The sequence below is a fragment of the Antechinus flavipes genome, chromosome 3 (genome assembly GCF_016432865.1).
Source record: "Antechinus flavipes isolate AdamAnt ecotype Samford, QLD, Australia chromosome 3, AdamAnt_v2, whole genome shotgun sequence".
Classification (NCBI taxonomy): Eukaryota; Metazoa; Chordata; class Mammalia; order Dasyuromorphia; family Dasyuridae; genus Antechinus; species Antechinus flavipes.
The window spans coordinates 548,727,212-548,743,103 of NC_067400.1; the positions used below are offsets into that span (position 1 = coordinate 548,727,212).

The 15,892-nt window shown below is 34.4% G+C and overlaps 1 protein-coding gene across 1 annotated transcript in view; it reads right to left on the minus strand.

Moving 5' to 3' along the window:
• Positions 1-2,013: 2,013 nt before the first annotated feature.
• Positions 2,014-15,892, minus strand: part of FREM2 (FRAS1 related extracellular matrix 2) — a 220,003-nt gene continuing 206,124 nt past the window's right edge. The window contains exons 17-24 of the mRNA XM_051990726.1: positions 14,820-15,012; positions 12,998-13,102; positions 11,385-11,512; positions 10,953-11,087; positions 8,053-8,179; positions 5,751-5,938; positions 4,241-4,387; positions 2,014-3,849 (exon numbers count right to left, since the gene is read on the minus strand). Of these exons, the coding sequence (XP_051846686.1) occupies positions 3,337-3,849; positions 4,241-4,387; positions 5,751-5,938; positions 8,053-8,179; positions 10,953-11,087; positions 11,385-11,512; positions 12,998-13,102; positions 14,820-15,012 (1,536 nt within the window). The 3' untranslated portion in view covers positions 2,014-3,336. The remainder of the gene's footprint in view (positions 3,850-4,240; positions 4,388-5,750; positions 5,939-8,052; positions 8,180-10,952; positions 11,088-11,384; positions 11,513-12,997; positions 13,103-14,819; positions 15,013-15,892) is intronic.

Below are 15,892 nucleotides of genomic sequence, written 5' to 3' on the forward strand. Positions count from 1 at the left end.
TGGTAGAGGGCGTACAAAATTTAAAGCCTAGTCAGGAAGACCTTGATTCGAATTATGTCTCTAACACAAAGTCAGTCAGTCAGTGAAGATTTATTAAGTGCCTTTTAGGTACCGTGTCCTATGCTACACACTAGAGATACATAAAGTGGCAGAAGACAGTCCCTGTCCCTAAAGAACAACCTAATAGGAAAAGCAGCTGGGGGTTTATGAAACTACAGTTTCTTAAGGTATTATTAATATTTTCCTCTTGTTCTAGGCATGAATTTTGGTCATTTTAGTTATAGAGCTACAAGAGACCTTAGAAATCATAGAATCGAAGATTTAGAGCTGAAAGTTACCTTAGAGATCTATTGGCTTCCTCTTCTACATTATCCAAATGAAGAAACTGGGAATTAGAGAAATTAAGGGACTTGCCCAAAGTTAGACAAGTAGTAAATGTCAGAGTAGGAATTTGAATTAAGGTCCATGCAGTGCCACACTGATAGGACTCTTGGTTCAGGGAAAACTTTATGGTAAGAAAGCTTCCATAAGGGGAAAGAACTATGCATTCTATTTTCTTATTTCTCACAGTAACTAATAGAACAAGCTGAATGCAGAGAGAGATTTGGACTGTTTGAACCTAAGTAAACATAACTTTAATTTACTTGTTGACATGTAAAAAATAGAAACAAACAAAAAGATTCACCAGTGGATCCTTAGCACAATCATAAATTTTACAAAGATCAGTGACATTTGTTTTTAATACTATGAATTTTCAGTAGGATGAATTCTAATCAATAGCCAAATAGCAGCTTTTGATTATCTAGGGAATTGGCTCCATTCCTACTCCAGACAATAGAAATTTTTTTTTCAAAGATGTGAACTCATGACAAAATAATAATAAAATATTGGAAATGAAAAAAATTAACTAGTTTTTAAAAAATCTGTGTGGTCAATAAATCTTACTATAAAATACATTCTTTCAAGGAATTGAATTTTTGGTGGCCAAGGAGCACAATTTATAGATGAAGGTTAAGATTCTCTCTATGCTATAGTAAATTGAAATGGATTTCATTAGAGAACATTGAATTTCCTTTGAGTCCTATAGAATTAAGAAAGTTAGGCTGCATAATTTTAACTCAGCTGATTTTAAGACACTTGTTCTTTGCTCCCCAAACTAAAATGAAATTAAGCTTTCTAAAAAAAGAGGGGGAAGAAGAATAAAAAGGAAACAAAGATTTCTAGTTCTTTAATAGGGAAAGTTGCCTGTATATTGGATTCTACATGGCATGAACTATCCATAAAAGCATCGCTAAAACACTCCATTATAAAATGGAATTTGATCTAAGATGGGTTTGTAAAGGTATTCATTATTGGAAGTCTCAGAAGGATCTTGTTATAATGGTGACAGCTATAACACAATCTTAAAGGGTAGTTTTGCTTGGTCTGTGTACCATCTTTTTGATGTTTTAACACAAGGTTAGATGAAATTTTATACTCTGTACAAATTGGCCCAAACACCATGAAATGGTATATAATTCATATATTGTTTACTGCAACAGAGTTAATACTCAATTCATACAAGGTGGCCAATTCATACAAAGTAGCCAATTCATACCAGGTAGCCAAAGAGCACATAACATTGGCCAGAACACTAAATATGGTAGACGGGTGGATGTTTCCAGATGTCTCACCACTGACTTGTAGGGGAAATTCTAGGATTCAGGGAACTATATAGTTCTGCGTGGTAAGAGATGCTGTGTGGGTTCCTTTGAATTGTAATTGAACCATGGTAAACTCATTTATTGAGTGAAGAATTAGCCAACTCTATTTTTTTCTCAGAGATTTCTACAATGTTGAGTGCCAAACTGCCTAAGTTTTCTCCCAACTATACACAGGTAGTTTTCCCAAATCAGGTTAATAGTACATATAATGACTGAGAGCTACTTTTACATTAGATTTTTGCATAAGCATTTGCACACACACATTTATATACATACATATATACACATTTATACGTATAGACATGTGCATATGTATAAATATATATATATTTTTACATGTGTGTATATATATGTATATATCTAAAAAGACTCTAGATGTTGCACTAAAAAGTTTTGGCTAATTCAAAAGCATTAGGTTTGCAAAGAGATTTTTCTGGATTAAGAAGGACTTTTTTTCAGATCTATGAAGCTGAGTAACTTGTGGGACCTTTTTAACGTGGCAACTATAGGGTCTCTCCATTTGGATCAGTTTCTAATTAGGACATTCCTAAAATGTGTCATTATTAATTTGACTCTCATACATCTAAGTGTGACCATGCTGCAAATGCACACTGACTGAGGATTGGCCTGACAGGACATGGGAAGCTATCATTCTCTATATACTTTCAAAAGACCCCACCATCAGACATTACTATGTTAATAAATATAAATCCCTCCAATAAAGTAGGTGCTGCTCCTTCACACCCATGTTCTATAAAGTCCTATCTAACTATAAGATATAGGACTCAGAGTTGCAGGTATTTTCTAGGCTTAATTCTTTTAGAATCCTGTCTTATATATGAGTTTAACTTTATATCTTCTCTAGATGACCAACATTCCACCCAACCCGTGTCCTTTCCCATATCTGTTGGTATTGTCAAGAAGGGTAATTCACTATTTAGTAGTCTATAACCAGGACAGAGATGTCCCACTTCCATAAAGATGTGCTCTCTTCTAGACAGACCATATTCTTTGGTTAAATATAAACTTAAATAAGCAAACAAAACAAAGTGGGTCTGGGGAGGGTGAGAATCAGATCAAATACTATTGGGAGATCTCTTCTCTCTCCTTCTCCCACAGTTTAGGAAACCCGAAACTCATGGATTAAGAGATAGCCCCAGTCATAATTCTGTGCTGTCTTCATTTCTTGGAAAACTTGTCAGGTCAAACGATGTGCTTCCCATTCTGCCAGATTAGTGATAATGAAGTTTCTAGTAATAAACAGTACATCCTGAATAAACAACATGAAAATTGCACCTTTGAAGTGAAAAAGAGAAAGAACAGACTTCCTCTTACACCATTCATAAGATCTACTAGCACCTTTGGATAGTTTCTTCTTCATGTTTTTGAGAAATTGCTTCAGTGAAATGTCATTCCTTCTCCATGCTGTGCTTTCAGCAACTATCACTGCTGTGAAGACATGGGGCTGAGCTTTTGGCAGAACGAGAGACTGGCTATGAAGTGTTCTTGTGTTTGTAGAAAGAGAAGAAGGGTTCAAACCAGAGTCTGTGAATATGCCTAAAGATTCCAGAACTGTCCGTTCACAGTATTACACTCTGGCTTCCTTTTTGAGGCTGAATTGTAGCACCTGAGATCAAACCTCTGAGCTGTCGCTAGTGTACCTGTGCTGGGGCATCATTGGTTCACTGCTCCCTGATCCTGCTGGGACATCCTTCTTTTTGGAGCTCTGTTTCCTCTTTAGCAGCAGTACAGTAATTGCAATTAGACAAATGGTAAGCAGGCCAGTGGCCACACCTGTGATAATTGTGATGAGGTTTACTTCAGGGTTGCTATTGTTCAACTCCCTGGGAAGAATTCCATCCAAAGGAACTTCTCTTTGGGGGATCTGCTTCTTGTTGGAACGGTCCAGGGCTATGTGCTGGATGTTTGTCCCTCGGTTATTTTCAGCCCCAATTTCCTTGGCAAGTGGTGGAGCATTTCTGGCCTCTCTTTTCTTTCTGTTCTCTGTGGATGTTCTCAGGACCCCAGAATTTGATAGAGAGTGGTACTGGTATTCCACACTCCTTTTTCCAATACCTCGGTTAGTATTGTCTTTTGATCTGACTGTATAGATTGTATGTATGTACCATTCCCTGCCAAGGGACACCTGGAAAACATACAAACAAAAAGTTATCAGACAAAAGCTTTTGGCCAGTCTTGATAATTGCATCCTAGAAAGTAAACAGAAGATGGGTTTTAAAGAATGCTAATTTTATTTAGCTTGTTGTAGTCCTTCATTCAACACATATTTCAGCACTTATTGATCATTCAACAAGCATTTATTAAGTGCCTAATATGTTCCATGCATTATGGATAGGAGTAAAAGCCGGACCTGTAATTTCATTGAAGAGGGAATTCCTAGGTGAGGAATCTTCCTCTGCCAATACAGGTTGTTATGTTCTCTTCAACATAGAGTTTTAGAGAGCTGCCTGTGACATTGCAAAGTTGAATGATTTGCCCAGAATCCTCAGATCTCAAAGAGTAACTTATTTACTTACTTGAAATAGTGGCGTGGAGTCAACTTTAAATCCATCAGATCCAGGCTGCTTAACCAAGAGAACTGCTTCAGGATCATCTGCAGCAAGTTTGGCATTGAACAGGACATTTCCAAAACTAGTGGCTTGGGTCTCAGGTTGAGCTTTGTCCTAAATGATAAAGGAAATAATTGGCTACTGAAGATAACATTACACTTTGTAAGCCAAGAGTACAACTTCCTTCCTTCCTCCTTCCTTCTCTTCCTCTGTCTCCCTCTGCCTCTCCCTCTTCTTCACCCTATCCTCCTTCTTCTCCCTTTCCCTCTTCTTCTCCCTCTCCCTGTCTCTCTGTCTCTCCCTCTCCCCCTTCCTCCCTCCCTTTCTATTTTCTTCCTTCCTTCCTTCCTTCCTTCCTTCCTTCCTTCTTCCTTCCTTCCTTCCTTCCTTCTTCTTTCTTTTTTCTTTCTTTCTTTCTTTCTTTCTTTCTTTCTTTTTTCTTTCTTTCTTTCTTTCTTTCTTTCTTTCTTTTTTCTTTCTTTCTTTCTTTCTTTCTTCCTTCTTCTTTCTTTCTTTCTTTCTTTTTTCTTTCTTTCTTTCTTTCTTTCTTTCTTTCTTTCTTTCTTTTTTTCCTTCCTTCCTTCTTTCCTTCCTTCCTTCTTTCTCTGTATTAATAAAACTCCCTCTCTCTTTCCCTCACTCCCTCCTTCCTCCCTCTTTCCTTTCTTTCTTCTTTCCTCCCTCCCTCTCTTTCCTTCCTTCCTTCCTTCCTTCCTCCCTCCCTCCCTTCCTTCCTTCCTTCCTTCCTTCCTTCCTTCCTTCCTTCCTTCCTCCCTCCCTCCTTCCTTCTTTCCTTCCTCCTTCCTTCCTTCCTTCCTTCCTTCCTTCCTTCCTTCTTCCTTCCTTCCTTCTTCCTTCCTTCCTTCCTTCCTTCCTTCCTTCCTTCCTTCCTTCCTTCCTTCCTTCTTCCTTCCTTCCTTCCTTCCTTCCTTCCTTCCTTCCTTCCTTCTTCCTTCCTTCCTTCCTTCCTTCCTTCCTTCTTTCTCTTTCTTTCTTTTTTTCCTTCCTTCCTTCTTCTTTCTTTCCTTCCTTCTTTCCTTCCTTCCTTCTTTCTTTCCTTCCTTCTTTCTCTGTATTAATAAAACTCCCTCTCTCTTTCCCTCACTCCCTCCTTCCTCCCTCTTTCCTTTCTTTCTTCTTTCCTCCCTCCCTCTCTTTCCTTCCTTCCTTCTTCCTTCCTTCCTCCTTCCTTCCTTCTTCCTTCCTTCCTTCCTTCCTTCCTTCCTCCTTCCTTCCTTCCTTCCTTCCTTCCTTCCTTCCTTCCTTCCTTCCTTCCTTCCTTCCTTCCTTCCTTCCTTCCTTCCTTCCTTCCTTCCTTCTTCTTTCTCCCCACTTCTTCCTCCTCCTCCTCCTCTCTTCTCCCTCCTTTTTGTAAATTAGAAGCAAGACAAATTTTCTTCCATGTGACTGAGTTCAAGAAGACTAGACTGTATTAATAAAACAGAGAAAGTCAGTGCCTTAAATTATGGATACTTACCACAATTTTAAATCTATACAGGAGAGAGGGAGAGTCTGCTAAGCATCCATATTCAGCATTACTTGGACTATATTTAGGTACATATCCATCAGCTCCAGTACATAGAAACACTTTCTCAATGCTACAGTAGAAAGAATCACCCAGGTTCTGCACAGGATCCACCATTACTCGACCATAAATGATGTCACCTGAAAGAAGAAGTAGACTATACCAAGGCTTCTTATATTGTAGGTTATTATCTCATATGGGGTCACATAAGTGAATGTGAGAATCATGAAATTATGATTTGTTATCAGTAAATGTTTGCTTTAGATAATTTCTCAGATGAAAAGGTGTTATGAGTAGAAAAAAAAAATTAAGAAGCCCTGGGATGTACTATCCTTATTTAGCTTTTGTGAAAGAGATGGTAAAGGGGTCACATTTTTGGGCACAAAACAGTCTCTGACTTGATTCTAGGTGTATTACAAGGCCCCTTGATGGTTGTCTAATGGTCTAGTTTATTTCAAGACTTTTCTAGGAAAACCTGCTCTGTTTCATGTCCATCCCAGCAAGTCAATGTAGCTTTTTCAATGTGATTAAGGTTTGATTAAATGTAGCCCTCACAGCTTGGTTTAGCATTTGATATTTGAAGCATCCTATTATAATTTAACTTATTTTACATTAAAAAACTCTAAACAGAATAGAATAACACCCTTTACAAGTGAATATTTTAAAAATAAAAGGTCTTTTAATGATCAATTATATTTATTTCATTTTAAAAAATAGCATGGAAACAAAACCTAAAACAATTTCTGAAGTACCTGCCAGTTTAAGATGACATAAAAATGAAAATAAAATGTTTTAGCTAAATCCCACAATAAGTGTTTCAAAAGATAATTCAACTCTACAGAGAAATAATATCTAAAATAATAACAAATTATTTGATGTATTTGGGAATTAAGTTATCAAGACATATACATAAATATAACTAAAGATTTATTAAAGTTAGTTCTAGGAAACTAAGATAGGTCATTAAAACATGACTTGTAAGGTATCACAGTCTCAAATTTGGAAAGAGAACTCAGAAATTCCGAACTCTAAGTTCAGTACTTTCTTTTCTCGACTATAGTGTCATGATGTATGCTAGACACATAAAGTCAACTACAAAACAATTTTTGTACAAATAAGAAAAAGTAAATTTATACAAGTAAAAATAATTACATATATTCAATAAATACTTCTTATTTTAATCTGTGTATTTAATGTTATAAAGATTAAAATACAAATCACATAGATATCTCTCTAGATACCCACACACTTTATTCTGTTATATATAACAGAGCTATATAAAGAGTTCCAGGTGAAGAATTCTCTCTCCCACTACATTTTGTCTCTTTTGCAACTCACAGTCCTAGAGAGTAATCTGGAAGCCTGAAAGATTAAGTGATTTGCTCAGGATCACATGGCCACATGACTAGATTCCAAGACAAGCTCTCTGTCCTCTACACCATATTTCTCATGTGGCAAAGTCATAATAAAAGCAAAAACAAAATATTAAAGGGATTATGAAAAAGAAAAATAACAGAGGATGGAAGTGTTCTTTATTGCAATTGTCCTCCATAGCAGAATTAATAAAACTATCTGATAACGGATGAAAAAATAGAAAAAGTACATTAGTGGAATAGGTTGCCATCATTTATGACACTGAGGTAAAATAACTGATTTAGGATTCTAAATACCTGGATATGGAAAAAAGATTATGAAAACAAGATTAATGTGTATATTACCATGTTAAAGGAAATATATATTATATATATACATATATAAATTTTAGAATGAGTTTAATAATTGTTAAAAAGTAGAAGTCATAATCACAAATATAATCTTTTTTAATATTCTAGGGTTTTTGTTTCATCTTACAAATTCATGTTTCACACTTTCTTCTCTTATGTGTGTGTGCGTGTGTGTGTATATATATATATGTATATATATATATATATACACACACACGCACACACACATATATATACATATATATATATACATTGAATCCCTGTAATTCTTATGAAAATTAAAATAAAAATGTATTTACATAATATGTATATATTAAAAATCATTCAGGTAAGGACACTTTCCTCAAATCTAGCAATTATCCTATAGCAAAAATTCAGCTCAAAAGCTCATATGAAAATAAATTTTTAAAATCATTAAAAAAATTCCTCCAAAGAGAGTTGGTTTATTCTATATGGAAATAATTTTAAAAGTAACAATTTTATATACTTGATTAGCAACTAAATTAGACCTCTTTCACATATAAACATACCTTCTGTAAAAGCAACATCACTCTCCTGCCCAAATCCCATTGATCCATCAGATAGCCAGAGACTCTTCTTGGATAGGAGAAACATTTGTGTGTTCAGGCTAAACTCTGCTGCCACAGGGTCACTGACCTAAAAACAAAGTGAAGATGTCAAAATAAAACACTGTTGTTTTCTCCTTTGCTTGCCAAGAAAAAGCAGCTTTTACTATTGTCTTTATGCTTTGGATAATCTCATTGTAATCTACTCTCAGTCATTTTGCTATTGATATACTATATTGATACTATGCCAGGAGCTGTGATTTTGTTTGCCCTTATGAGACCTATTAGATCAATATAAAAATATGATTTTGTTGGTGGAGAAAATTGATACTGACCACATGCCATCTGTAATGGGCCATGGTGCTTTGAAACAGAGTTGGTACCACTTAAATTAATTTCCCACTAGGTAGATGGGTTGGAAACACAAGTGTGGTTCCTTTGGGTCAGTATATAACAACCACCTTATGTATTGTTTTGGGGACTTGACAAAATCCAAGGAACTACTTTTACCTGAAGAATCACAGAGCATGGCTTAGGAGATATTAAAGGAGAAACCTGAGAAAAGTTTTGTTCAATTTGTTCTTTCACTTAGGAAAATAAACAGGATTCACTGCTTAGTAAGTGAGTCTTAATGGGCTGTTTCTTAGAGTTCAAAGAAGTTAAATGACATTCGTGGAATTTGAACTGAGGTCTTCAAAACTATGAGCCCCATACTACTATACTAACTTGTCACTTACTTCTTATGTGTAAGATTCAGAAAAGCACTAAAATGGTGGATCAAACTGTCTATAGGGAAGGAAAAAAGCAAAAATCCTACCAGTTAAGCTCTTTTCCACTAGTTTGTCTTATGGAATGTATGTAGTTAGATTAGTTAGCCAACATTCGATATTACTCATTGAACCTTATCAACCTCCAAATCTGTTTTATGCAGAACAATGTAACATAGCTTGGGCCAGTATCAAAGTGTAAGAATTTAAATTCTCCTTAAACATCAAGAAAAATATGCAATAGAGACATAAAAGTATCCCTTAGGGAGTTATCCCCCTTGTTTTGTTTTCTATCAAGAGAATTCTACTGATTCTAATTCAGGAGACACAAAGTCCGTTAGATATTACTTCTTTCTTCAGTGAACTTGGCTTATCTTAAAGATTTGCTCCTAGTGTAACCTGCAGTTTAAGCAGAAGGAACAGCATGAAGAATTGGAGAGATACTGAATTCTGAGTCAGAAATGCCATTATTTCCAGTTTTGCTTCAAGTTCAAGTTCCAATTTTGCTAATATGTGGTATTAAGTAAGTCCCATAATATCTCAAAGCCTTTGTTTTTCTCATCTGCAAAATGAAATGAAACTAGATGACTTCTAAGGGTTTTTCCCAACTTTAAATATTATAAAGTACCCACTAGTGATCCTCAATAGATCCTTTATATTAGCATCTCAGTCAAAAGGAGACAACAAGCCTTTATTAAATGCTCAGGATGCGAGAGGCACTGTGCTAAGTTTTAAAGGTACAAAAGAGTTAAAAATAAAACAAAAACAATCCCATTTCTTGAGAAATTTATATTCAAATAGAATAGAGAACAGATATATAAATATGTATATAGGTACATATATATGTATATATATATATATATATATACATATATATATATACACACATATATATATATCTAGTAATAAAAGATACATACAGACTATATTACAGATATGTAATCTGATATAGGGAAGGTATTAGCAGCTGGGAGGACGAAGTAGCATCTCCTGCAGAAATAGGATTTGAGCTGAATCTTAAGGGAAACCAGAGTGAGAGAAAAAAGTTTAAGGGGTAGAGCACTGGAAACTGCCATTTCAAAGCATGGAGATGAGACTTATTTGAGAAACTATAAGGATAGATTGTAGCACCTATAAAGGGGAAAAAAAGTATAATAAGACTGGAAAGGTAGGAAGGGGACAGATAGTGAAAAGCATTACATGTCCAACGAGTAGTTTTTTTTTTATCTTTTAGGTGAGAAGGAGATACTGAAGCTTCTTAAATAGGGGGTAAGAGGAAAGATTGCCAGATTTTTGCTTCAGAAAAATTGCTTTGAAAGCTGAGTGTAAAATCAGCTGAAGTATGAGAGGTACAATAAGGAAACCAGTTGGGAGACTATAGCAGTAGCAGGTTATTGCAGTAGTTCAGGTGAGAGATGGTGATGGTCTGAACTAAGTTTGTGCATGCATGAGTGAAGAAAAGGGGAAATATATGTTAAGGAAGATTTGGCAATTGATTGGAAACGTTAAGTGAGAGTAAAGAGTTGAAGGTAAAGATTATAGTACTGGATGACTGGAAAAATGGTAGCATGCTAAAAACTGATAGAATTGTTTGGAAGATTTTGGGGGAAAGAGTGAACGTTTTATAGAGTTTACATGTATTTCAATTTTTATTATAATTCTAACTTGTTCATGAGCTAATTTTTAGGTCCTTTTTTCAGGCTTTGGCTTGTGAGCTTGTGTGAACTCATCCGTATGCTCCTCTAAATTCTATACTTAATTTATTTATTGGAATATAATACTGAATACATCAACACTTTGTCTATAATAGGAATTGCTGCATATTCAATAATACAAAATCTCAGAATCTTTTAAAGTGAATAAAGTTTTTACCATTGTATAATGTTTAGAAGGTATTTAATTTAACTATAGTTAAAGTGAATACAAATAGATATAATTTCAACTATGAATACCCTTTTCATTTGAAAAATAATCCCATAATTCTTTTTTTAATGTTGGATACTTAATATGGATGACATTGGTTAAAGGTAACTTCTCACAATTATGAAAGTCTGCCAATAAATCAACACAACAAAGAAATAATTCTCTAAGAGTTACCTGCTGAAATCGGATGTCCAGGTCAAATGTGATTGGCTCTCTAGGGTTACAAATCACTGGTAAGCTGTATTCCTGATGTGGAGAGGTTGTACATGGTATAAGTTTCACAGTATAAGTTCCTGAATAGTCCCTGACCTGGAAAGGAAAAAGAGAAAATATGGCCCTTCAACTAAAAAGTTGAGTTAAGATTAAGGGAAGGGTTTTCAACCTTTTTACTATCATGAATCCTGTTGGTAGGCTGGTGAAGCCAATTTTATTCACAGAATAACAATTTAAGTATATAAAATAAAATACATAATATTGCAAAAGGAAAGAATTATATTGAAATGCATTTGTAAAAAATGTTTTAAAAAGTCTATGGACATCTAATTAAAACTTCCTGATTTCCAGCCACCAATGAAAGGAAATAAAGGTAGATTCTTTATCAATTACCGAAAAGTCAGAAACAAAGCTCCATTGCTGGACTGGTTGGTTATATGCTGGTTCACTCCTTATAAGGCGGAGAGAAAAAGTCAGGCCAGGATGATCAGCTGAGATGATCACAGAGCTTGTGGAAGATGCTATAAAGGCAACAACAATAATAACATCAATAATAATGGTGTTTATAATACTTTGCATTTTAAAGTAATTTATTTTAAAAAATACATCTTTATATACATTATCTCTTTTATTGCACACATCTCTGTGTAGTAGACAGGAAAAGGAGGAAATGAAATCAAAGAAATTAACTTGTATAAGTTAAAACTGGTTGCTTGTTGCAGTACCTGGACTAGATAGCAAATCATTTTGTTTCTTTGTGATTGTTTCACTACATTGTACCATACACTCAAGAGACAATGTGATATAGTAGTCCAGTAGGTTTGAAGCCAGAAGATATAGTTTGAATTCTGGCACTGCCAATGTGTGTAATCTTGGATTTTTTCACCCATCTGGGCTTCAAATTCTTTACTGTAAAATGAGGGTTTTGGACAAGAAGCTTACTAAAGCCCCTTATAATTATGACATGGTTCATTGAAATACTTGCACTACTTAAGGTCTCTTTTCTAGTGAGTTAGAGTCTATTCACTATTCTACTGCACAGATGTTATGGGCTGAACTTAATATAACTAGTTACAGTCAACACAGCTGGGCAATTCTAATTTAAGTACAGAATCTATTTTTAAAGTTTCGTATGAGGCTTTAAAGCATTTTAAACTTTGAAACATTTTAACTTAGTAAATTATGTCAGAAAGTCCCTATTTTTCAATAGATAGTCGATGCTAAGAAAATAAAATTATATTGATTGTTTCTTTATTTTTTTCAGTTTGATTTCTTTGAAGATATTATGAAAAACCTCATTCTCTGAATGGCCATTTCATTCTCTCTATTGTCAGAACACACATTCAGGAAGAGGGAAGACTACACAAAGAATGTGGATGATGTTCTTATATTCTTGGGGGACATATGCACATTTTGGAATGACATATGGACTTTGAAATGATGGGTATTGGTATAATTAAATGAGGAGTTAAATTAGAAAAAGATCTTAATAAAATATTTCTTTAAATGAGGACTTTTTTCAATTTTGAGAATATTATTGACTGTTAAAATTAGCCAAGCATTTAGGACAGGCATTTCATAGAATACCACTGTAAGTAAAATACTTTAGATAATATCCATAAAATACTGTTACAAAAGTCAGTTTTTCATCTTGAGGAAGAAACTGAAATTCCAGTTTTTTCTCTCACAATTCTATATTTTTATAACACATTTTTCCTTTGGTATATCAATCATTTATTCCCCAATTATAGGTCTCCTCACTTTTCCATAAAAAAAAATAAGCAAAACTATTTAACATAGCCATTGTTATTGAAAGTACTTCCCACTTTTAAAATGTTTAAAAACAACATTCAAGCTTTTTTAAAAAAAATAGAAAACTGATTATATGTTGCATGTTAAAAGTAAAATTTCTGTCAATGGTCAAATGCACTGAAAATTTTGAAAGCAGAAGAAACTTATGCCTGTCTTATTGGTAAGATTATAGGAACATGAAAACAAGCTGTTACCAGGATGGGACAACACAAATAAACCATGAAATCGAGCTTCTGTCTTGAAGTTTACCACCAAACGTCCTTCCTCACTGATGCGCATGCTGGTTGGATAAAGGGAACCTACAAGAAAAGAAACCAAAAAGTATTGAAAAACAAACAGGAATAAGAGATCCAAGTGCAGGTATTTTTAAGAACAATAGTTCAAGGATTTTAAAAATTATTTTATATTGTTAAATTTTCCTGGTGCTTTCAACAGAGAGATCAGAGCAGAATTCTACAGACCTAGGTTTAAGCAGAAGTTGGCTTTCTCTCTATCCCTGTGGTAAAAGATTTCTAGAGATGAAAGGAAATAAGATTGGTAAAAGTAGATTAAGTCATTGCAAACTCTGCAAGCCAAGCAGAATGACCAGGAGTCTTACGCCTTGTGAAAGTCTTCTCTAAGCTTTAGCCTAAAGAAATGAAGTTAGCAGCTAAAAACCATGACAAATTTGTCAGAATTAATGAGTTTTGTGGGTCATGGTTTTAAAGATACCTGCATTCTTCAGATTCTACTAAAATTCACAAGCTTGCAGAAAGCAAACCAGGAAATCTAGATGTCTGACACAAGTTGGCTCCTAGGTACAAGAAGGATGGTGATGTCCTTATGCTGGAGACTAGAAGCATAAAAAAATACTACCATGAGGAGTCACTTAAAATATGTGCTCTGTGTTTTTTTAAGCAAAAGAAAAAAAAAGTTTGAAGATGATCTCTGGGTAATTTTTCAATAATATCACACCATTTGACACAACTCTTAACAAAACTATAATCCACTTAAGATGATGAGTTCACACTTGAAATATCCTGTCCATTCTTTTTTTCTTTATTCTTTTTTTTTTAAAGATTATTATGGGCATTGTGCCACAATGTATAACTAGGATAACACCATAATTCTGAAAGTAAATACTACCACGTTGTGATTAATGGAACTAATTAACTGCATATTTCTGAATTTTGAATCATGACTATGGAATGGGGATGAATCTAAGGTCATGAGATAATAAATAGAAAACTCTTTGCAAACCTTAACATGTTTTTTATATAAAAATGATTGCCTAGGAAAAGTGAAAAGTAGTATGGTCCTACGCTGACACTTTTCACTATACTTCTCACAATCATCTCCCAATGACAGATTAGCATGTTTCTATTGCACACACATTTTCATAAATAAAAGCCTATGCAATTTTTCTGATGATATATCTGTTACTAAAAGTATCTCTTCCTTTTCAAGAACTAAAATTGGCTTTTATGTTGCTTTGACTGATTTATAAGGCTATTTTGCAATATGCAAGCTATTTTGTTTGGCAGAATGTTTTCTCTTTTCTTTTATAAGATTTATATATCGTAATATTTCTGAGTTTTAAATGATACAGCTTTCTATATATTTAAATTATGGGAGTAAAATCAAGTGTTTTTTCATGAAAAATGATGCTATTTTAAAAGAGTAATTAGATATATTGAAATGTTTCCAATCTTGCAGGAACATAAAACTGGGAGGGGATCCTCAGATTATATACCTCTAGATCACAGGTCCATAGACCTCAGGAGTCCTAAAATAAATTCCAGAGGGTCTGTAAAATTATGTGATTAAAAAAGTATCTATTTTCAGTAATTTCTAATAGAAACTGAGTTTTACCTTCAATTATCAAATAACATGATTCTGAGAAAGTTTCCAATAACTTTAACAGACTGTCAAAGGTATGCTGTTTCATATGTATATTTATTAATATTAAAGAAACAAATTTATATTTATAAATATTTAATAGAAATTATTTAAAGCTCTTGAAATCCCAGAACCTACCTTGGAGCTCTGCTTCTGGTGGACTGCCAATTCCATCATTCCACAAGATGGCAGTATCATACACAAAAGTTAGTCGAAGCTCAGACTTCAGGTCAAAATGTTGCCATCCTCCCACACCAACAGGGGAATGGAAAACATAGGAAACATAGAGCGGAACTCGCAGTGTGACATAGGACTGCACTAGATTCAGAACCTAAAAAGGATGACATAATTCTATTCATAATTGTACTCAAACACAAGAAAAAACAATATTGCACCTAAACAATATACCATAAAAAAAAAGCAATACAAACAAACAAACAAAAAAGCTAAAGTCCAGGAATAGGCTAATTTACTTCATAGAAAGAGCTTTTATCCCCCTCTTATTTAATAGCATTGGTGAGAGGAATCACTAAAGTTGCAATATTTTTACTGCATTTTTGTTCTATAGCAATCAATTCAGGCTCCCTTAAAGACCTGTTATTAGGACTGTTTTCATATACAGCAAAGTATTTTTAGTCTGAAATCTGAGTTCACAACTATCCAAAGCTAACAGTTCCACTATTTGGAACAATCTCTGCTCCCAGCTGCCCACTCCATTAAAAAATTTCTGGGCCACATTGTAGACAATGAAACAAGGAAGGAAATATTTTCTGACTGTAACCTTGCATGGGATGCTTCCAAAGTGGCCTACGTCTCAAGGAACATTGGTAACCGAGGCATTTATCTGGATCTTATACTATTTCCCTGAAGTGTTAAAAGCATAGTTTAGATTACTGATTATTCTAAAGGTATTGTGTGCATGTGTGTGTGACAGAGATAGAGCGATAGAGGGAGAGAGGAAAGGAGAGAGACACACACAGCAGAGAGAGAGAACAAGAAAAGACAGACAAAGTGAAACAGAGATAGAGATAAAGAGAGAGAGAGAGAGAGAGAAGAGAGAGAGAGAGAGAGAGAGAGAGAGAGATCATCTTTTTTATTTATAGTGCCATTATGAGATGTACGTATACTATTATGGACACAGAACTTAGAGATCATCTAATTCTAGTCCAAATCCTCATTTTACAGAGTGAGAACATGGAATTCGTAGAAAT